The sequence below is a fragment of the Taudactylus pleione genome, unplaced genomic scaffold (genome assembly GCF_031769625.1).
Source record: "Taudactylus pleione unplaced genomic scaffold, aTauple2 ptg000286l, whole genome shotgun sequence".
Classification (NCBI taxonomy): Eukaryota; Metazoa; Chordata; class Amphibia; order Anura; family Myobatrachidae; genus Taudactylus; species Taudactylus pleione.
Genome location: NW_028284688.1, coordinates 3,034,807 through 3,059,741, shown reverse-complemented (window position 1 = coordinate 3,059,741; position 24,935 = coordinate 3,034,807). Strand labels below are relative to the sequence as shown.

At 39.1% G+C, this 24,935-nt stretch overlaps 1 protein-coding gene across 1 annotated transcript; it reads right to left on the bottom strand.

Annotated features, from left to right (window-relative positions):
• Positions 1-2,621: 2,621 nt before the first annotated feature.
• On the bottom strand, positions 2,622-3,557 carry LOC148512008 (olfactory receptor 5AR1-like). The gene has a single exon (XM_088482406.1). It carries the CDS (start codon positions 3,555-3,557, stop codon positions 2,622-2,624), a length of 936 nt encoding a protein of 311 aa, XP_088338532.1.
• Between the last annotated feature and the right edge of the window lie 21,378 nt (positions 3,558-24,935).

Here is a 24,935-nt window from a genome sequence, read left to right as displayed (position 1 = left end):
ATGGAGGCAGCATGGACACTGCTGGCGCAGATGGAAAGCCGATGAAGTGGCTGGTGAGCCGGTGGCAGCACGAAATCTGCTGGTGTCGCACTGAAGTCGATGTAGTGGTGGCAGCATGGAAGTTGTTGGTGTGGCTAGGGAGCTGTTGGAGAGGCTAAGCAACTGGAGAGCCAGGATACAGGATAGCGAGGAGTACTAAACTCTGACCTTGCAGCTCAGCCGAACAAACCAAAAGAAATGCTACAGTCAGCGAGGCGGCAAAAGGCCAGCATGTACAAATAAGAGAGATAACCAATAATGCAATGCTGTGGATAACACGTGACCTCCTGTTATGTGTAGATCAGCTAGCAACTGACAAAAAAAAATGACAGTGTCAGAAGAAGGTAAACTGGAAGAAGGAGACCGTGACTTGTAACACTTTGTTGTAGTTTGGTTGTGCCACGCAGCAGCCATGGAAAGGCTTCTTTGCCTGGCATGAGTTCCCACCTCTCTATGCTCTGCGGCTGTAGCTGACAGGTCCCCCTTATGGTTTTTGTCACTTCTGCCTGTATTATCCAATCAGCAGCTGCTACCAGTTTACCAGGCAACTGGTTGGCTGAGAGTCAGCCATTCTTAGCCAACCAGTGGCCTGTTACCATGGTAGCAGATGCTGCTTTGATTTGACAGACAGAGGTGACAGAAATCAAAACACTGAGATCTGACACAGAGAAGAGGATCCAAGCCTGGTGGGAATATTCGAGCTAGAACTCAGATCCACTCTGAACTTTTAAGTTCGAGTGGGTTTGGTTTCCTGTTGGACACATGACCTCAAATAATTTTCAAAACATGATACATTCATGTCAAGAAATGGTTTCACATCAAATCATAGCTTTAGTGATCTTCAGTACAACAGGATGCTGGCTGTCCTACTTGCTGCTCCTTGCCAAAGATTGTTTCACAGACAATTGCTATTTAAACAGCTATGCTTATTTTTCTTGTTCCCCTCCTATAATGCAATTTCAGTTTTAACAACAGTAGCCCTAGTGTACCAGCATTTTTCTTGAGAACTAATGATTGTATCAGGAGAAACAGTCTCCATTTGTAAATCAGTAGCAGTACTGTCTAGTAATAAGGAGCTTGATCATAAAGGTGTTGGCGGTGGAGAGAGCATGCAGTATTGCTGCTAATAGCTGGAAATCTTGTTCATAAACATGATCTTTTTGCTCTTGATAAACCACTTGAATAAGAGTGCTGCAATACATGGTGACCTTCTCTACCTCTACTTCGTTTGTGATGAACAAGCTACAAATGCTTTGGAAAATGTCTGAGTTGAGGTAAAAATATTTCCACACACATACTGTAAGGTGGATTTTTTAGCATTTTTCCCAAGACATAACAATACACTTATCACAGGGATGAGATGATTCCACTAATGGTTGCCTTACTGCAACACAGTCAACACCATCCTAATTTTCTTGTTCGAATTCAACACGATCATCCTTATATCCTCATTATTATCATATCCAACATTATCCCCCTTGTCATATTACACACATCCACAATGTATTAATCATCATAATTTTTTGTCATCCTCACAATTCCATATTGTTGAGAAACTCACGGCTAACCAAAAGATAACGAAAACAATCCATGGGAGTATGCAATTGCTGGTACACATTGAACGATCTTCACAATTTGTCATTCCAATTTGCCTGGAAATGACAAATCATGTAGATATCATTCTAGTGTGAACCCAGCTTTAGACTTTCCTCCAGACTGTGGACTCCCAATTACTTTTTCATTCTCAGTTTTCTATTCAGATATAATTATGGCCATTTGGATATGACACACCTAGTCTCAGAGCACGGATGTGGTTGCTGGAAAGTTAAAGAAGATGCATGGTCATGTGGGGCACCTAAGTTTGCATTGGGCATTCTCATACTTGGAAGATAACTAGCTGGTCCACTACTAACAAAAAGCAGTAATCTAATGAAAATATTAACAGTTGTGAAGAGGTAATTAGAAAATTGTCTGTAAATGACTCTAAGGGATAAATCTACATTGTGTTATATTTGCTGTCTCTTTAAATCCAAAAGGTATTGACAGTGGTTTAATATTTAAAGGAACAGTATTTACTATGCATTGGTTTTCAGTGTCATTGGAAAACTGCTGATGATAAACATCAGATTTGAAGTCCCTATAACTCAGAATGGCTGACACAAATCAAACTAGAATATGCCATTAATCAGTAGTGAATTAATAGCACTGTTCACATCAGTTTGATCAATGCAGGCTTTACTCTTCTGCCTAACAATATGGGCCAAATATAATAGGACAAGAGCTTAGAAATGTGAGAGTTTAGCAGTAACACTATTACATTGGTCGAGTTGTATTTTCAAAATGGGAAAACATCTGGATCAGAGTTTAAATTGTGAGAGATTTTTTAGTCTGAAAACAATGCAAGTTTCCCTGTTCTCAGACTCTATTTCATTGGCCGAGTTTAAAAAGCGTGAGTGTTTACGCTCACATTTAATTTAAGAAATTTTCATGGGAAGACCAATTAGCTTGCAAAACTAATTCCAGGATGATCACTCAACAATCTCTAATATTAGTATTTTGTCAATCTAAAGTCTATATCTTTATTAGCGGAAAAGGTTTCTTATTCTAAATATAACAAAAGCTGCTTTTACATCATTATTCCTAAGTGTATATATCAAAGGATTCAGCATTGGTGTAATAATTGCATAAAAAACAGTAATAAATTTGTCTTTTCCTGCTAGAGAACTTGACCTAGGCTTCATGTATGCAGCCATAGCTGACCCATAAAACATTGTCACAACCATCATGTGAGACCCACAGGTGGAGAAAGCTTTCCGCTGCCCGGCTGAAGATTTAATATTCAAAATGCTTAAAATTATTTTAATATAAGATATTACAATAAATGTGACTGGTACTATGAGAATAATCACACCAATAACAAAAATGACTAATTCAATAAGCAAAATATTTTCACAGCTAAGTGATAATACTTCTGGCACATCACATACAAAATTATTAATTTCATTATTGTCACAACGATTTACATTGAGTGTAAGAATAACAACTGAAATAGAGAGAAGAAACCCACATAACCATGTACTCATGGCTAATCTCACACAAACCGCTTTACTCATGATTGTAGTATAATGTAATGGATAACATATAGCTACATAACGGTCATAAGCCATAATAGTAAGCAGAACACACTCTGTTTCCCCTAAAGAGAGAGCAATATACATTTGTGTTGCACACTCAGCATAAGAGATAGTTTTCTTTACTGACATCAAATCTTTCAGCATCCTTGGCACAGTGGAAGATGAATAGCAGAGATCCAGAAACGAGAGGTTGCAAAGGAAGAAATACATCGGTGTATGAAGGTTGGCATCAGTCTGGATGAGAATAATGATGGAGATGTTTCCAGTTAATATGATCATATAGACAATCAGGAAGACATAGAAGAGAATAACTTGTGTCCCGGGAACACTGGAAAGTCCAAGAAAAATAAATTCCTTTATAACTGTGTTATTTTTCCAAGGCATTCTTTAAGATAAAATAGAAAATGATCTCAGTGATCTGTTATTAATTTTTTTATTAACAGTGTTGGTTTCTCAATAGTAAATACTGAAAGGGAATAACCTACACTGTGCTTTGTAAATATCTTCACTATATTACAACAGATAAAATGCCTATAAAGTAACATAAACATTATGAAGTGACATGTGGATGACAGCATGAGGTGACTGCACTTTAAATCAGCTCTGACCCTCTTCTCCAACTTACTGTAATCAGCTTCTAATAATTATAAAACTTCTGAATGTGAAAGCCGTAGGAACCTGCTGTTTTTTAATTACACCAAGTAGTGACCTCACACCAAGGCCAAGGTGGTTTAGGTGGTTTAGGTGGTTTAGTAGAGTTACTTTTACCTCCTGGTCCCTGAGATATAACTGACATTGGACCAGATGTACTATGCTCTAAAAAGTGATAAAGTGGACAGTGATAAACCATGAGCCAATCAGCTCCCAACTGTCATTTTTCAAACACAGCCTGTAACATAACAGTTGGGAGCTTAGTGGCTGGTCGTTTATCACTCTCCAGTTTATCATTTTTAAGAGCTTAGTACATCTCCCCCATTGATTTTGCAGTACTGTATCTATTCCTCTTTGGTAATTTTTGCTGCCTCACTGGTGAAAAAGTTGCATTGAACATGGGAAACTTCCCTGGTTCTACACATAGGGCTATACACATTTTACTCCAAACTGAAAGGTTTCTTCAACAGTGCATGTAAGTAAATACCTACTCTAGTACGACACCAGCTGAGGAAGGACACTCATTTATTATAAATGGTGAAGGACAGTTATTTTTCCTACTTAATGCTATTCCACTACCTTATGTATCAAGTGTTCCCCACACGTCTTAGATTGTAAGGTTATTTGGGAAGGATATCATTATCTTTTCACATCATATTTTGTCATTGAGTAATGTACTGATTCCCTGAATGGACTGTACAGTCCTGTGCAATATATCAATGCTTTAGAAAATTAAAAGTTAATAGAAATTCTAACTCAAAATAATCCAAAAGATATCATTCCATATCCAGTTACATAGCATTATAGCCATGTGGCATTGAACACATATGAAGTAAATGAAATGTTGTCTGTCTATTTAGGAATTCAAAGAAGACATACTGGAGTTTATCTTTTGAATCTGCAAAAAATGTTGACAAACACATTTGAATGATGGAATTAAGATAATTTAGTATCAATTGAGAATTTTGACATCAATTATCTTAATTTGACAAGAGAGTAATGGTCCAGTGGCCTACCACTACTTCTTACTGGTTATTAGATTTACATGGATGACGGTAAAACTAATGTTTGCTCTTTATTTACAATATTTGATAATTTTATGGCAGTGGCATAACAAGGGTCTTTGGCACACAGGGCAAGATGAAAAATATTGCCTCCCCCAATAGTGTGGGTGCCAAAGGCCCTTGTGCAAAAAATGGGTGGCCAAATGCCACAAGGGGCTTGGCCACTGAAAAATGGGGGCATGTCAACATGACACCACCATTTCTCATAATTTTGGGAACACTCCTTTACATTCCATATGCACCTTAATACCCACAGTAGTAGTGCCCCTTATGCAGTGCCCCTTACATATAAAAGACAGACACACACAGAACACTATAATTTCCTGATTCCATGCTCCTGCATCTACCGCCATCATACTGCTCCTCCTACTTGGCACTATGGTAGAGATGTCATGACAACTCTTCCTTCACCTACTGCAAGAGCCATAAAGCGGAGCTCAGGGGTGAGCTCCAGCTGTGGCTGCCACTACAGGCAAGGAGCGGCCGGGCACCTGCTGGTAACAAAATATCAGTGGGCACCCAGCAAATGGTATAGGCAGCGACAGAGTATCCACGGCTGACCGGTCAATCGAGGTCAATGTTGTGTACACTACTCCTGACCGCACTTACCTGGAGAGCAGATGACAGCCCTCCCCAGGTCGACACAGCACCAAGAGCATGTGCCCTGCCCGACCTCCCCTGGTTACACCACTGTTTTCTGGTGATTTTCCATTTCAAATAAAGAGTGAATAGCCCAACAAATTGAAACCATGCAAGTTACTCAACAGATTTTTTAAAATACTTTCAATAGACATTTTCAGATGCGCTAATCGCCAAGCCATTCTTAACATGCCAGAAGAACACTCCAAAAAAATTAAAAAATAAACCCATATAGGACCCCCTTTTAGCCAATAGACCCAAGTAAAATAAAAAAATTATTCTGGTCCTCACTCTTAGAGGTATTTTTTACTAAAGTGAGAGTTTTTAGTAGTGGAGATGTTGCCCATAGCAACCAATCAGATTCTACTTAACATTTAACTAGCATCTTCTAGAAGATAATAGCTAGAATCTGATTGGTTGCTATGGGCATATATACCCCTTAGACATAACTGGGGCCTATAGCTAATTATCATCAGGTTCTTCCTGGTACCTCTGGTTCCTGGTTTCACCTCCTCAGATGATTTCTCCTTACTGATTTATAAATGCCTTCCTGCAATGCTTATTCATACATTATTCATATTTCTGGATTTCCATCTCCAGATATTAGCTACAAAGTAGTAAAGTACTTTAAATTTATAGACTGAAATTAAAAACCAACAGTTATATAGTCCAGTATATTTCCAGTAGGGAAAGTTTGAGAAGTACTATACTGTATGTAGTTACAGCTCATTTTTTAAAACATATTCTGTGTGATAAAATGTATATCCTGTTATTTTTCAAGTCTATTCATCTTGTTCAATTTATTTGGGTAAATTAGACTTGAGAGTATTACATATAAAGCATAATACATTCATCCATTGGGGAGTAATTTGATGTAACACCCTTCAGAGAATAGCGCTGTACAAACCCACTAATTCATTTTTTCATTGTATGTTCCAAGTAACTGGTGTTTCACTTGTTATTGTGGGAGTGTTGGCTGCAGGTTTTCTGTTAACTGCGCTGTATAAGGATTTTTCCTACCATAATCTTGAGAGCTGTACTGTGGATAAATGCAAACTTTCCTCTAGATTAGTATCATTTTCTGGTGGGAGCAGAGCAGAGAAGTGCATGGGAAATATATAGCGTGATAATTCTTATCTCCATCCACTATCCTGGTTTCCCTTAGTGAGAATCAACATCCCACTAAGGCTATGTTTCAATAGTAATACGGTATGTGGATACATTTTTTCGAGTGTTTTGGAGTTTCATTATGTGAATCATATTATATAGGGCAGTGGTTTCCAAACTTTCTTGAATCAGCATTGTTTCCACGGCACCCCTAAGCCCAAAGTTTATTATTGAGAAATTCAGAAAAAATGTAGTAAAGTAGTAAAGTGAAGTATATTGTGCTTATCTGTCATCCTTAGGTTCAGTTATGTGGTTGTGGACAGGTTTTAGCTCCTGTTCACCCAAATATTTACATTACATTGACCATGAATAATTTGATTTGGTATTGGACCACCAACCTGAGGCACCCCTACAAGTGTCCCAAGGCACCCCAGGGTGCCACGGCTTATTCTACCATAGGAGCGCTATGTGGACAATTAGAGAACCACATATAATAAAATCTACAGTATACAGATATATGTATATTTGAAAAAAATAAATGTTTTTAATAAAATATTCCTGTATCATAATACAGAAAATCACTATCGATTAGTAAAATTTAACATTATTAAGCATATCAATGAACTTTGTAAAATAAATTATGAGGACATTTACCAAAATGTATACAGAGTAGTTTTGTATATTACATTCATACAGTATTGCTTATATTTGGTACTGTATTTACATTTAGCAGTTGAGTGGTTCTTTTACAGTATATGTGATTTGCCAGGATACACTTTAGTGCCATAACCAATTTAACATATTTTTATATTTTCCCTTGTACAGTATATTAGTACATTACTGTGTATAAGTATATTGGACTCAGCATATGCTGGGTCACCTCAGTCTCTGCTCTGCCCAGCCCTTCACTCTGTCCAGCCATCCACCCTCCATTATGGTCCCCACTGCTCAGTCCAGACCCCTGCTCTGTCTTAAAACCCTCCCTTACAACACCCCACTCCCACACTTACCATAGTCAGTTGGTGGGTCCCCCTCTCCAGCAGCTGGTTAAGGTCTTCTCCAGGGCAAGCTTTATGACACCTAAATAATGTAGAAGCCATTCAGGTATGCTTTTGCATATTCTCTCTGAAAATGTGATTCATTTTGCCCTCTCCATGTGCACTACACGTGTCAATGACAAGATTATATGGACTATTGACCCTTGATTTGTCTTTTATTCAGGGCTGTTCCATATTTATTTATAAAATAGGTATTTAACCCCAAAACTCATACATGAAACTGATTACTGGATAAAAAGCAGGAGTTTTATTATATGCTGTCCAAAAACATATTATTTTATATTAATATCCAATTATGATCCTCTCATTTATTACTAGATATTTATTTCATTTTCAACATTGAACGGTAATCCTGCCTCCACATATTGTATGGTTACAGAAATAATCAGTGAAAAAAAAAGATTAAAGTTATATAGAAAATATAAAGTGGAAAAAGAAAAAGTGACTAAAAAGAATCCATATTTTCTTTACCGTAATTCAGTTTACTAAATATATGTACATAGAGGAAACAAATATGATTATTCATTATTCCGTTACTCATACTTCGACCCCTGTACACATCCGAAGCATTTTTATTTTACTTTGTTTGGGGTTTTCTTCTTTGATCCTACACTATGTGGATCATGATGGACACTCGTTGGCTGAAAGTGATGAATCATTTGACTGGGCAGGAATACTGTTAATCAATTAGCTCTAGATAGGATTTATTCTCCTGGGTTGATTATTGCACAAATATACATAACACATATCTTTGTACTAGTTATTATAACTAGAATTTTATATATATATATATATATATATACATATATATATATATATATAAGAATTTTAATATCTGAAAACAGCTATTCAGTATTTCCCTGTATATGCCAATCTAACCTGCATTGCAATGCCACCTTGTGTGTACATGTTCCTATGCCTCATCCTTTAAGCCCATGGTGTGACTGGTTGATATGAGTGCCAGTCATTCATGATGAACACTCGTTGGCTTAAAGTGATGAGTCATTTGACTGGGCAGGAATACTGTCAATCAATTATCTCTAGATACGGATAGGCTGGAGGAGTGTAATTATACATCCCTGAGAAACAGGAAAACCTTATGCTAATCTGTGATCAAGTTTACTGCGAAATGTACATCAGAAGAAGTGTGAGCGGACCACATGGGGCGCACACGTGACCTGCATCAGCTGACTTCCCCTGCTAACAGACTAAGATTTTGCCGATGGTAACACACACAGAGGACACTGGGACTACCAGGCTGCCAGCATCATATGGGAATTCAAGAAGCCGCATCACCTGATATATTGGTAACATCCTTATACACTGGCTTTTCCATTCTTATATGGTTAAATCACCTCAGGAGGGAATGGCATGCTTTTACACTGCAATACGAATGTAACAGTGTAAACAGCAACAGACCCGGCCACTAGTTACCTCTCTCTTCCTTCCTTTACTACAGGGACCCCTCTGACTCTCATTCGATGCCCTATGAACTCTTCCATCTTTCTGGCACTAAACCAGCATAATATGAATGACATTTATTACTTGGGAGCCATGAAACTTTATTATTAATCACATTGGAGATAGAAAGAAAAGTGTTTGGTCAAACCCCTGCTTTATTATTGATTGATTAGTCAGGGGAGGAAGTGGTCAGCTGAGAAAATCATAAACAGAATTAGCTGCTAATTGTTTTATATGTACATTCTATTTTATCAGTGTCAGCTGTTAATTGTTCTATATGCAAGGTCTTTTTCAGACAAAAGAACAGCTATTTTGCTGTGAGATATATTTATATAATTGGTAAAACATTTTTGCCTTGGCTAATGTAACTTTGTTAGCAAAACCATTTATTGATAAGATGGTATATTGTGTTTTCTGTCCAAAAAGACAGGAGAACTTATATTTATGTTGTTAGAACTGTACTTTCTGATGATCATTGATGACGATGGCTTATCTCATAAGAATCTGGTATGATTTATTTATAACTATGATGTACCTGATACAGTCTAAGTGAATATCTTTGAGCTGAAATAAGGAGAGATATATGCAATTTTCCAGCCGTCTGTCAGTCATTGTACTTACAGAATTATGAATATATGTATTACTAATTTCATCTATGTATCAATATGTTATACTGACCATCATTGCTGAATATACTTTGGGTGGATGGACAAGTGTCAAACTCCACCTAATACTTTTCTAACCATATCAGTGTATAAATGCCACTTTGGCATATCAATGTATAAACGTCAGCTGAATACAGTGATTCACTGAATTCACATATGTGTTTTTTCTATTTCTGTGTGTTTATTGTTTATTGTCAGTAACAATACAGATTACTAAAGCCTCAATTAAAAGTTACACTTTATGTTCTATAATTATGAATATGTAAGATACCTGTGATAAAAAGTTATTTCTTACTAACTGATTTCTGTAAGTGTATCCCCAAATAGAGTCCTTTTTCTCTTGGATATTTCTATATCATTAAAATTATGACACTGGGGTGCACCACTGGTAGACTAGGATTCTACCCATTATCTGAGGATTCCATATAGGGATTTTATTAATAGAAGGCACTTGGGTTTTAAACCTCAGAAAATAATAATTTTTAATGGCTCAGTAAAAACATAAGTATGCTCCTATCTCGGCAAGGTAGATAGATAAATACCTACACTAATATGTTATCTTCATAACAATATTATTGTAGGTGGCCATGTAATAGCTCATCTAATCACACACTTTTCCCACTGCTTCACATTAAAACACAAAAAGCAGAAAAAATACAGCTCCTCATATATATGGGTTTTGTAGGCAGCTGATGAAAACTCTAGAAATTATTTGGGGTAATATAAAAAAGGGATGTAGTCAGGATGCCGGCAATTGAAATGCCAGCTGCCAGAATCCCAATACTGAAAGCCCGGCACCGGACTAAATACTGATGCCTATCATTAGCCCCACATCAAAATTCCAACGCCTGGCATACCAAACGTAGCTTAGCCTGGCATTGTGACATGTTAAGTCGTGGGGGGAGGGTTAGGTTTAGGCACTCCCTGGGGGAAGTAGGGTAAGACACCCCCTGGGAGGGTTAGGTTTAGACTAGGGAAAGGAGGGGTTAGGCACCCCCCTGGGAAGGTTAAGTTTAGGGTGTGGGGAGGGGTGTAATGGCTAGGTATCACGTGGGGGACTTAGGGTTAGGCACCACACCCAAGTCTTAGAATTAGGCACCCCCAAGGGAGGGTCAGGGTTAGGGGGGGAGGGTCAAAGATACTTACCAGCCGGCATCAGGATTATGATATCTCAGGCTTCAATGGTTGGGATTTCAACCGATGGCTTTTAGCCATCTGTATTTCATACCAAACCTTATTAAAAAATATAATGAATATGGTTAAAGGCTGCAAATGGTAAGTAGCCAACTGTGAGCACCAGAAAAGTCTACTGTTAATTGTCTTTCGCTTGTCGTACTCACATTGGTTTTCACTCCTAGTCCTTTTTTTTTCTTGTGGATTCTGACTACTCCCTGTCAGGTTTCCTTCTCTGGTGTTTTTTGAAAAGTTGGAATTTTCAGTATATGGATTGCAGTTAAGCTGGGTGTTATTTGCCGGCTAATTGTAACTGGCAGCGTTTTGATGCTTGTTGCCTGACTTGGTGCTTTGAATTCATTCTTTCATTTTCCAGAGTGTTTTGTATACTTTTTAAAATGGATAATTTAATACAACATGGAAATGTTAAGTGCTCAGAGTCACTAGTGGGGAAAAGTCCTGCACAGCCTTGAGGGCTTGATTATCTTGGCAAGATGTGGCCGTATAATTGTGATGTGGCCTCTGGGGCCGGTAGCAGCCTCTGGGCTGGTTGAGGCCTGAGGGCCTGAAAGTAGTGATGCAGCCTTTGGGCCGGTAGCAGCCTCTGGGCTGATTATTGCCTAGAGGGCAGAACGAATTTGGAGGAGGATGCTGAGTAGCTACCAGTGCCGCAAGGATGACACTGGTGTCAGTGCACTGGATTACACACTGAGGATGCTGAGTCGCTGCTAGCATCGCCGGGATGACACTGGCGATGGTGCGCTGGGTTGCGCACTCAGGATGCTGAGTCACTACCAGTGTCGCCGGGATGACACTGGCGATGGTGCGGTGGAGGGTGCACTTGGACCACTGAGTAACGGCCAATGTCACCGGGTTGACACTGGCACTGGTCACAGACTGGTGCTTCAGGTGGAGAAAGCGCACCGTGCCGCCTAGATGACACAAGCAGCACGAGCAGATGGAATGCAGACTGCGCCACCTGGATGGGACAAACAGCAGTAGATAAACAAAGTAGACTGGCTCTGGAACTCCACTGGAAAACAGGAGACTGGAACAACCGGTAGTATGAGAAACTCTATCACCAGTAAGGAATGAAAGGCTGGCTGGAATATAACAGAAACATGGCACAACCAAAGCAAGTCTCTCTAATGACAGATTATTGAGCAACTGGGCTGTGTTCAGATAGGAGAATCAATCAGTGTGAACCTAATAGTGCCCACAGTAAGGCAGTAATTAGTGCAGAGGGTTAGCAGCAATCAAGACTGGAACTGAAAACAATATGCTGCTAACCACAGATCCTAACAGGAGGAAGGAGGAGACTTCAGCAAACTCTTTTATGGCTTTCACCCTGCACTGCATTGGCAGCATGGCGGCTTGTGACAGGAAGCTGAATGGTTAAGAATATAATATAATGATAAATTTTACTTTAAGCTTTTACTACATATTTCTTTAAAGTTTGCAATAAATTTAATTTCATATTTCATTGTATAAAATATATGAGGAAATAAACCCAACTAAATCTTAAGCATATGACAGGTTGTGGTTTGCCAGTTTCATGAAAAATAGAGATGTTTGGAATTTTGCAGTTTGTAGTTGGCAAGTTCTTAAAATTAGAGAAGCTGTAATTTTACAAGATTGTTTTAGATATTATAGCCAGAATCATGAGTTTGGAAGCCTTCCATTAGTGGAGCATATTTTAATCTTTGATTGCCATACAGTATGTGGTAGACAATTTGGTATATAAGACTATATGACTTGTACAAATAAGACTTTGCAAAACTGATTTTACCTGTTCTGTATGGAGAAGCATAATAAATCTTAAGGAGACTTTATTGCATACCATTATTCATCCACAACATTTCTGTGGAGGTCACTATCAAGATCAACACACCATTGACACACAAAGAAGGAAGGAGGACGTAGAGCCTGTGTAGTTGGGTCAACTGTGGCCACAAGGTAAGAACTTATTTTCTTACTCTGCTCCATGTACTCTTTCTCTGGTCATCTGCCTTTGTGTGTTATTGTTGGCTTGTTCTTTTTGAAGTCTTCTTAAACATTGTAAGTATGGAACCACTTGATCCAAAGTTGAATTATTATAGACATTTCAAAAATAAAAAACTGTCAGTGTTAAAGTTTAGAGTTTAAAATTTGGGATATTTTGTCTATCGCATGTTGCAAAATTGAGAGTGTTTACTGTGAGAGCTTGTGTGTTTGATTGGACAGGCCTAAGAGATAAATTATGTAAAAGACCTGATGAGCGGAAGGCATATACATTATGGCTGGAAGCATCTAGTTATGTTGTCCCTCCAGCCTATATAGCACAGACAATGCCAATTAAACAATAGACTCAGAAAGTCCAGACTCATTGGAAGAAATAATGGCATTAGCTAATAAAAAAAAGCCAAGTGCACCTAGAGAAGACACAGTAGAGAAAAAAAATACTATTTAATCCTAAAACACCATTATAAGACACATACCAAGCAGATGAAAATTTAATCTTACATTTACCACACTAATCTTTGTTATATGGCAAGGAGAGAGATGATAATGAAGGGCCATATACTTATAATGCTATCACCCACACTTATCATACCACATACACTAATAATGAAAGGAATTTAGTTCAACATTGCATAGAGAGAAATAAATACAATGAATTTGTTCCACATAAAGAGAAGACAAGTACTAAAATATGTACACATTATGGCAAAATACACTCAGACAACATAACATCACTACAACTGCTAGTACACAAAGGGGGTCATTCAGACCCACTCGCAAGTTGCAGTACACTCGCAAGTGGGTCGATGGTCCCCACTGCACATGCGCACGACGGAGGGAGCTCTGTCATGCGCATGCGCGAGACCCGGACTGCGACAGCCAAGCTGTCGCTCCGGGTCTCGCACCAAAGGGGGAGTGCTGTCGATGGTGACTGACAGCACGCCCCCTTTGGTGGGTGTGCCGGGGGCGTGCCTGCCAGATGGAGGTGTTCCCATGGGAATGCCTACCGTCTGAAACCGGCCCCACTGACATCACTAGTGATGTCAGTGGGAGTGATTTTGGCTCTGATAGAGCCCAAATCACTCCAGGGCTTGTGGCTGGGAAAACTGACCGCAGGGTCCTTCTTATTCCAATCGATCTGCTTCCTTGGTACTGGTAGTGTGCATGTATGAGGGCTAGGTACTATAATAAACTAAAAATACTTTTATTGTATATTACACTCTCATATAAAATGCAACAATATGCAATAAGAGAATGGTGAAGGTTCCATTGTTCTTATATGGACTGTCCCAATGCATTTTTTCCAGTGTGGGGGCTTTTTCAAGGGAAAATGTTTGTATGCACTTACTTTCCTGACTATACACCATCTGTTGTACAGGTACTATGTTTGTGCGGTCTCCAAGTGCTGCACTCCCGGGTTCTGTCTCTGCACATGCATCCTCCATGGACAACCAGCTATTGATGGTATGCATGTGTGTATCTGTCATGATCAGTCTCGGGATATTGATTGTCCTCTACTGAATTCTAGTTCAATAGTTTCACCTGTATGTGTCAGTAAATGGTAATGCAGACTTTGGTCCTCATATATTGTGGTGGCCATTTTGTTGTAGTTCAATTCTTCCTATTGACATAGTTAATTTAGCTCTGGTCAAGTATCTTCCATCTTTTTATTGTGATTAACCATCATGCTTATCTTCCTTATAGTCATAATCCTTATGGGATCAATTCTAGTCCTTAATAAATCATAGAAGTTCAGCTTGGTTTATTTCATGTGTGGTTGCACATGTTGGATGCGTATCATAACATTTGAATGTAAGTCAATCTAACTGATATGGATGTAACCTATATCTTCACAATGTTAAAGAAATCATCACCTCTATTAATAAAATAAATATTTACTGCTTAAAACTATAAAATTTGCAAAATTTCATATACCACATGCAGTGGAAATGAAAGGCTCAGGCCATGGCCTTTTTTTGTGAGTTGTGGTCCTGCTACTGCTGTTTCATGCAATAGAATGCCTATTATGGAAGCTGGGACTAAACTCAGTCAGGGAGCTTCTAAAACCTCACATGCATCACCTTCTTACTCTAGAAATCTTAACAAATCTGTGAGGAGAGTCTAAGTGTGTCCATGAGTTCTATGTGTGAGACTGACATTTCTTGCACTGTTCTCCTAGATAAGCCTCCTTCCACCATTTCCACACTCTCTGCAAAGGTAGGGATGAGCAGCAGTAGAAGTATAGATGTGGCTTAGATATTAAGAATACTACTGTGGATGTTCAACAGAATGAGAGGAATATTTGTGCATCTAGTTCTAATAAGGATTTTGATGAAGACGATGTTGTTTGTGTCAAAATAAGTAAGCCATCAATAACAGCAGTTCTTGCCATTAATATGAAGGCCTGGGCATAAGACCAAAAAAGTCACCACTTCTTTTATTGTGGAATTATTTTACCCACATCCTGACCACATTTTTCAAGCCTTCTATACCATTTGTGAAGCCAAAGTAAGTTGAGGTAGGGACATTAACTATCTAGGAAAGCTGAAAATTCAGGTAAAATAACAATAATCACCTAGATTCCAGCTCTCAGCTAGATAACAGCTCATGCAATCTCCACCACCAAAACCTTCATTATCAATCTCCTCATCCAATATGTGAAGGCTAGTTGACTTCCTCCCTATCCAGGTTTCCACATAAGAATCCTTGTACAATAAAGCTGCTGCTGCCAGGGGTGAATATTCATCCCAGAAGGGGATCAAGACACTAGATGCAAACAATAATTGATTGGAAAAAAATATTTTACATAAGGAATAAAGTATAAAAGCTGCCATCCTGATGCACAACAGATCACTAAAGCCAATACTACTTTGCTATTATTAGATCTGCATCTGATATTTGCAATCAGTGCATATATTTAGCCAGTTAATTGAGGTCCTGTGTCACTGCTACCAAATTTCATCCCCATTCCATTTTACAAGAACAGCAATTCCTCTCCTGCACAAGGGTACTTTTCACACAAAATATTACATGACTGTGACAGCCTTCTGGGTAGGTTTATCAACTTTAGCAGCATCAGCATCTAACTCACAATGCCAGCTCATTCACAGGCAGGCTACTCTATGTATTACCAGCTTCACTAAGAGGCATACCATTGTCATCCTGTTAGAAAACCTCTGTTGTCATAGCAAAAGGGTTTACCCTGCTAGTACTCTCCTCAGGATTTGTCATTCTGATATTGCATGTAACATTGGGAGAATATTAAAATAAGATGAAATTGAACATATCCCTTGTTTTGCCCACACAATTATTGGTGATTCAAAGTTTTTGTTAAACATGAAAGGGGCATGTAGGAGATGCTGTGTGTGGGCTGAGAAAATTCAGGAATTTTTAGCATTCAGCAACCACATGTAGAATATTGCAGTGTCTGCAAGAAAAGTTAAATTTACCATGTCATTGACTGAAGTAAGAGGTAGTGACGAGGTGGATTTCAACCTTAATATGCTTCAATGAATGGAGAAACAGCATCAAGCCATCTAAACCTACATAACAAGCCATGAAATAAGGAGAGGAATGGGAAAGTCTAGCACAGTGGAGAATAGTCTGTTTTATACAGGTTATTAAAACAATTTGAAATATTAACTAAAGAAGTGAGTTCAGACACTGCCAGCCTTCATCAGGTTATTTCCTTAATAAAACTACTGGAAAAGCAGCTCAAGAAACTGAAGAAATGAAACAAATTGATTCTGGTATATTGGACTTGTTAATCAAGTTCTTTATTCACTTTGCCAGGACCAAAGGTTTGTCAACATTTTGCAATTGGATCACTACATTTTGGCAACCATACTTGATCCTAGGTTTAAGTCATACGTAATGTCTTTCTTTCCAACTCACAAAGATCTTAAGAGATGCAAAGAGCTCCTTGACAGCAAGTTGTCAGCTCACGAGGCACATGACACAACAACGTCTGTTGCTTCAGTTTTTCCTGCAAATGTTGCTGCCAGGAAAACTGACTTTTTTCAAGAGATCCACTGGTGGTGAGGATGATAAGTCAACTCAGTGCACCAACGTGAAACACTATTTTGAAATCTTTAAAGAATTGCCCAAAATTATTGATATATCTACTATGACTTGACCGGATACACTAAGCATCAATAGAATGGTGGATAACTATTTTAACGACAATGTATAAATTAGCATGTCACACAGTACTTTTGATTACTGGGAGGAAATCAAGGCAATTTGGAGCCCCTTGTACAAACTAACTTTGGTGTACTTAAACTGCCTAGCTTCCAGTGTGTACTCCGAAAGAGTAATAATCACAGCTGGATACCTTGTGAGAGATCTGGGTAGGAGGCTACTTCCTCAAAATGTGGAAAAACTTATGTTCATAAAAATGAACTACAAATTCTAAGTGGAAGACCTTTGCCGCCAAATACAACAAAGTACAGAGACTTCTGTAATAGTGGATTTCAGTGGGGATGAGCTACTATTGTGTGGTGATGATATTGACAACAATGATGAAGGTGAGGTTGAGGATGCTAATGACATCTTCCCATGGTAGAGATGATTAACAATGCTGTTATCCACATTAAGCCCATTGTTACCTTAGCTTTTATGGGTTTCCAAACAACCAAGCACTTCACCCACAAAAGTAGCAGTCAATATCACTGAAGTGCCTGGTGGTTTAAACTGTGCATTTCCTTTTTATACATAGTACTACATAATGATGGGTGGGAGGGCCAAAGGACAATACCATCATGGACTACTGTTCATTATTGGCTTTGCCAAGATTGTGTGTGTTTGACAGGCAGCATATATTATAGTAATTTAGTAAGGAATTGCTGTTCTGTAGCTTGCAAGACCATCATTTTTTGATCTTTGAATAGTTTATTAGCATTAATATAGAATATTATAATTCCCAATACAACTTAAGCTTTTCTCCCCTGATGACAGATAAATAAAACAATCAAAACAGAAGAATGTATTTAACATGATGGGACAGTTCAGAGACAATTTGGTCTAAATGTACAGACTGATGACAGAATCAATGTACAGCTGTCTACACTGTTCCAAAAGGTAGATGCAAAGAGCTAAACATGAGAAATTGTACAAGACTCTCAGGGTTAGGAACTGGATAAACTAAATAATTAAAGGTCTAATAAATAATCAATGTATTCACAGTTTGCAGGTTATTTCATAGAAAATTATATTAGTTATAGTTTTTAGGTCACTCATTTTATATTTAGCAGTGTTAGTAATCCCAATTTAGTATCCACAAACACTATATGCACCATATTCTATTGTACTGCCATTTGTTGGTGCCAATTCTGTTGCTTAGGGAATCAGTATGGATGACTGCTGGATCTATGCCAGATGGTTCAAATCCTGATGCTGAAAGCCAGGCAGGGGTTAAGATCCCAAAAGGTAAGTCCAACTAACCCTAATCTTCTCCCTCCCTCTAACACTCTTTTAGGGTTGCCTAACCCTAACCCCCCCTGTAAGTGCCTAAACCTAAGTCTCAGGGGGGGTGCCTAACCCTAACCTCTCCCCGAGGGTGCCTAATCCTAACCCACCCTTCCCCTAGACTAACTCTAACCCTCCTGGGGGGGTGCCTTACCCTAAGTCCCCCCTAGGAGCCCCTATCCTAAACCACCACCCCGTGACTGTCCGCGCCTGGCACCCGGCTTACCTTTGATTGGTAAGCCTGGTGCCGGGCTCCCAGCATAGGTCTAATGACAGGTGTCAGGATTTCGATGCCTATCATTAGACCCATACTGAGATTGCACAGTCGGGAAGCTGGCGGTCGGGATTTAGACCATTGGCTTCCCGACTGCTTCTCGATCCTTAGCTTAGCCAGCCAGCTAGCTTGCTGCAGCCTTTGTACAATATTGATGAAAACAATATTATGAGCTATGAGGTGGTCAAACGTTACTGGAAATGATTTTCATTGAGGTTAATAATACTGTAGGAACAAAAACAAACTCAAAAATAAATTATTTTACCTGTTTTATAATTTAAAAAAAATCCAGATCCAAATACAAAAACACTTAAGGGTGGTTTTGGAAACCAAAACCCAAAAATTAAATAGAACCAAAACATAGGGGTGCATACACATCTCTAGAGAAATATGCTAATGCAACAGCCCCTGAAACTTGTATTGATACACACACCGGAGCCTTCATAGCTATCCACAACTGCATACACATACACAGCATTGGATTCAGATAAAAAACCATTGACTCCCTGAGTGAGTCTATGGTTTTGCTGCATTGTGAGATGTATGTGATATGCAGGAGCCAGAACATGCCTCTGTTTTAGCCATTATTCCCTTTTTGTCTCCCAAAAACATTTACTTCATGTCATTCACTTGCCATTTAGTCATCTCTGTAAACCTGATCACAATTCAATCACTGTGCTTTGTTTCAGTAATGTTCGCAGAGAACACTGGTAATCGCGCAACTGCATCAACATCAGAATAGAGAACATCAGGCCCTATGATAAGTTTTTCAATTTCTGTGTAATAGAAACTTTTTTTATAAATGCTTCTTGAAAATGATGGTAATGTGATCTTTATTTGTTACCTGTTAGTGTAACTGTACCTGTAAATTATTCTTCTTTTGAATGATGACAGCAAACTTTTCCTCTCTACATACATTCTTCACAACTAAATTTATTAAAGTTAAGTTTGTATAATAACCATTTTTTTATTTTTCTTGGTTGTTTCTGCTTTAATTTCTCTCTAAAGTAAGAGAACATGGTCATATATGTGAAAGTGGGAAATATATTGGTGTATACACACTTTCTGTGATCACGTTTCTCGTAATTCAATGAACCCAGAACATGTTTCCCACTGTGATGGTATATTTATACCCCTTTTACACCAACATAAAAATCCTTGGTAGATGCACGTGAATGCACATCAAATTCTTTAAATATAGCTTATGATAAAACATTAAAAATATTGGGGTTTGGGGGCGTACCCTGGATGGCGCTGACAGCAGATTTACCTTCTTCCTGCTCCCACAGCCTTACCACCAATGGGCACATTTTAACGGTTTGTCCCTGTCATGTACCCAGCCAAATCCCTTTATTTATAACTTACTATATGGGTAATACCTGCCCTGTGCCACTCAACCAATGTTTTTTGTTTTCCTGCTTTATTTCCCTGAGGCAAACACTATCACCCCATTTTTGGTCTAGTTCAGTTTATACCCCATTGTTTTATGTGTTGTGATAGAAGTAATGGAAAAGTACTGGATGGCATATATGTGTGTCCCAAATTTCTGACATATATGTGTTTTAAATCCCCAGGAGAAGTTTGTTCTGCAAGGCAGATTCGAGTGTCTGCATTTGGAAAATCCATATAGTGGGTCCTGGGGGTGTGGATGTTAGAAGAGAAGGGAGTGCTCCAACCCCATGCCATTCCAGGTATTGGCCCTTTCAGCCTGAGAGCAGGCTGATTAGAAATTTCACTTGGAAATGGCTCATATAAGCTGGGTCAGGGATTTATCTCATTGTCTCACCTGGGAAAACAAGCAGGCAGGCTTGTTGAGATACACTGTAATAACCTGTTGTAAGAAATGTGCATATGCCAATGTTTGTGGTGAGGGCATTAGGCCCTGCCATTTCATGAGAGAGGGACTCTGCTGTTTAGTTAGTGCCAAGACATGCTGGGATTTATTTTTATTAATCTGTTTTATTTCTACACAATTAAAAACCTAGCTCCAGCTATCTTGCACAAATACCTGGACTGGTGTTCTGATTCCTGGCTGATGTGTATTTGGAGGTGTCCATCTACCTCAGGAGAGGGACCTCCTACCCGACCTTACTACAGTGTTCTCTTTCTTTTTTTAGTCCCTTTCTCTCCCCTCTTCCCTATCAGTTCCTGGGCTTAACTCTCCCTAGCAGCCTTTCTTCATGAGAAGGTGTAAATTGTGGCCATGCAAGAGACACATTTCTATGCCCCCCCTGTCATGCATGATTCTAAATACCCGATTCCTTATTATTTTAATAGCCCATTTAATTGAAATGTAGTGACTATATAATTTCACCGCTCAATGCAATTTGAGATTTCCTGTATTCCTGTATGATTGAAGACAGGGATGGCTAATACTAGCCGGTAATTGGAAGACAAAGAGGTCACACTTGTTTCTCTCTATGCCCCTAACTTACGGCAGTTGTCTTTTCTTAACAAGGTGTTTGAGGTACTCCATACAGTTAAAAATGGTCATTTAGTGGTTTTGAGTGACTTTAACTTGGTCTCAGACACTAAGCTTGATAACTCGCCTTCCACTGGAACTGCAAGATCTTGTCATGATCCCTCTGCTGGCTTTCATAGCTTGCTCAATGAATTTGACCTTTATGCATGTTCACAACTGCTACTCTTGTGTCAACTTAATTCATGGTCACTTCAACATTTATGTTGGTTTAGTTTTCTCCCAATAGAATGTCTGACCATGGAGCTGTGACCTAGACTTGGGACTGCCATAATTCCTGGCTCCCCCAAAACCAAGGCTATTCCCTGATTTCTTGTTGTCGACTCCTGAAGTAACCACAGCACTGACAGATGCTCTAACTGCCTCTATGACTACTAACTGCCCTGATGACACATTTGTTTCTACTTATTGGTGTGCCCTTAAGGCAGTGTTGCAATGAGTTTCTATCCAGAGTGGATCTAGACTATGGAGGCAATATCTCTAGCAATAGTCTGAATACATTTTTTTATAGCCTGCATGCAAACCACCCTGACTAAACTTCAGCAGAATTATTATACTCTGGACAATTGGTTTGGTAAATTTTTGGCCCACAATATCCGCATACATAAGACTAGGAATATTACTAAATTTATTAATTCTCCAGATAGACAGAAACTGATAAATCTCTCAGCCATAGCTGAAACTGTACATTTCCCCATTATTTACTTAACCACCAAACAAGGTTCTTTTCTTGCTAAAATTTTGGTGTCTCAGTTTATTACTTTGTCTAAACAAGGGAAAGACCCATCTTTGTGTCAGAATGATAGACCCATTGTGCTCCTTAATACTGATGTGAAAATTTACGCTAAATGTATAACCAAACAATTTACCCATTTATTCCACAACAAATACATCTGGGATAGGTGGGCTTTGTCCCAGAATGTCAGGTTTCTGACAACACATGTAGGATTTTTGGTTTGCCTGAACTGCTAGTAAGAAGAAGGCAGGTGTCTATTCTCCTCTCTTTAGACACCAAGAAGGCATTTGATTGCCTACCGTACACTGGAAATTCCTCACTGCGACACTGACAACCTTTGGCTTGAAGGGAAAGATACTATATAAAATTTTTGCACAGGATTGTAAACGACAACTTTAAGATCTGAGTAACGATTACCTTTATCTTCCTTTCTCTATCTCAAATGGCACAAGGCAGGGGTATCTTCTCTCATCTCTGCCTCTCTATTCAAATTGAATACCAATAAACCGAGGGACTTCATTTCCATATGTGGGGTATGACCTTATCTTGTCTTTAAACATTATATAAATATAACTGGAATTAAAATTCACTTTTATGTCTGGGTATAAATATATTAAATAGTGAGTTGAACTATGCAGAGATTATTTATAACCTCATTTTGCTTATACTGCTGGAGTCCTAGTTGGATGGGCTTTGAGGTCTCCTAGCTGGGTAGATTGGTGGCATTTAAGATGAGTATCCTACCAAAACTAATGTAGCTGTTCTGCACTATACCTTATTGGCTCCTCAATGCTGTATTGGTCAGATACATAAATTAATTCTGGCCTACTGTATGTTTGGAAAGTATGTTGTCCCAAGGGAAGGGAAGAAAGGGGGTAATACATGAAGCACATGAAATATTTGTAAATCAGAAGGGGTAGGTCTGATTCTTATTAATGTTAAGATAATATAGACTAAGAAGGGTAAAAAAAATTAAACAATGGAGCTGTTCTCCTAACTCAAAATCATGGGTAGACTTTGATTTGGACTCCTAAAAACCTACAATTCTCTAAGAGCTAGATCTGATTCTTTTAGAACATGAGATTCTGCCTTGGTCATCTCTTAATGCCTAGTTCTACCCAGGGCTGGCAACATAAATCATGGGGTATCATACAACCATTTTTTATGGAGCCCACATCCCTGGGTCCCTGGCAGATACAGGCTAGTTGCTTGAGAGTCTACCTTACCTATATGTGTTTACTCTGGGGAACCTCTGAGCCCCCACAGTGTCCTTATATTTCATCAGTGTCCCTCAATGCCCCCACAGTGTCCCTCCATGCTCTCTCGCAGTGTCCCATCATGCCTCACACTTACCTTATTCTATGTCTGCCTGCCACAGCTCCACTGTGACATCATGACGCCACATGCACTGTGCCACAACAAAAAAACTTTTTTTCACCACCCTCTGATAGTGCAGTACAGCTGCTTCCCACTAGACAGACCCCAAGCCAATACCTGCATTGTTGTTGCAGTGATCAGCACAATCCTGCACCCTGCTGATTACTGCAGCAGCAGCAGTTACACTCTTGTGCCCTCTATGGCCGTGAGGCCAGTACAGTTGTACTCCTAGGCCCCCTCTGTCACCAGGCCTGGTTCTATCTACTCGTAACCTCATTCTCATTTGACTCCAGACTTGAGAGTCTCTGTATGCTTCAGGCACACTGTAACCTACCCTCTTGGTAACTATTTACTTATATGTGCATTAGCCATTGGGTTTCTAGTATGCTTAAGATATCAAGCTCTCTGAGTCTTCACTGCCTGCTATTTTACCCAAATTATATACATGTGACTCTAGGGGTGCTATAAGATTTTGGTACCTAATCTCTATGGTGGACAAGGCTATAGATAAACCCAAAGTGCAATTACAACTAGAATCAGATTTACTAGTACTAATGAGGGTGTGTGGCCCAATCAAGAAAGAAATGGTTATGCCCCCTTAGAAGAAAAACATTTGCAGAGCAGCAAAGCAGCACTGCATGCTGTGGAGAGGGACTTTGTAAGCCCCTTAGCTTGGCACAAATCCAGGGGGCACAATCAGTGTGATTCTTCGCCCCTGCCTATCGGGAGAGACACAGGCAGAGGAGACTGCTTCTGCTGCTCAATAACAACAGTCTTCCTGCTCCCATAGCAGCTCAGCATATGCTGGGCTTCTGACAGGTAAGAGGGAGTGAGGGTGACAATGAACCTGGACCCTCCAACAAGCCCGGGCCAGGGTAATCAGTACCCGCTCCTCCCTCTTGGCATGGTCACATTCACAACCCAGCAATGAGAATACTGTAGATTTACATTAAGACACATTGCTTTTCTAAATGTTATAATCACTCAGAGATGCAATTCAAGTTGCTACATAGGCCAACTAAACTTTATAACATCCAAGCCTCCCAATCAAAATACTGTTGGCTGGTTTGTGAATCTGACCATGCCAAGAGGGAGAAATATGTCTCAGTTACCCCTGAGACATATTTTTCATGTCTTCTGGACAAGCCTCAAAATACAATCACTATGTTGAGATGTCTTCTCATTGGCCTATAAAGTTCTTAATGTATGTTTCCCTGAATCACCCTCCATAGCTATTTTCCATATCTACACCTCCAGATTTGCCTAAATCTGATCAATACCTTCTAGGCCATATCTTGATCGCCACTAGGGCCATCAATGCACAAAATTGGAAATGCCTGTCTCCTCCATCTTTGCATAAATCCAGTATGCCTTTCAAATGGAGACCCTAGGCATCCCATACTACTTTTTGGCTTCCTACCCTTTGGTATTTGTTTAAATGGCACAAATTAGTTATTGATGGCGAAGGTGCTATGTTGCTCCTCGGAACACCGTCAACTCCCTTTTGGGTAATCTTACTGTAAAATTCTGACTTTATGGATGGTTTTGCAATTCTTTGATTTTTGTTATTTACATTTGCAAATATATTATATATCTGTGATATCTGATTCC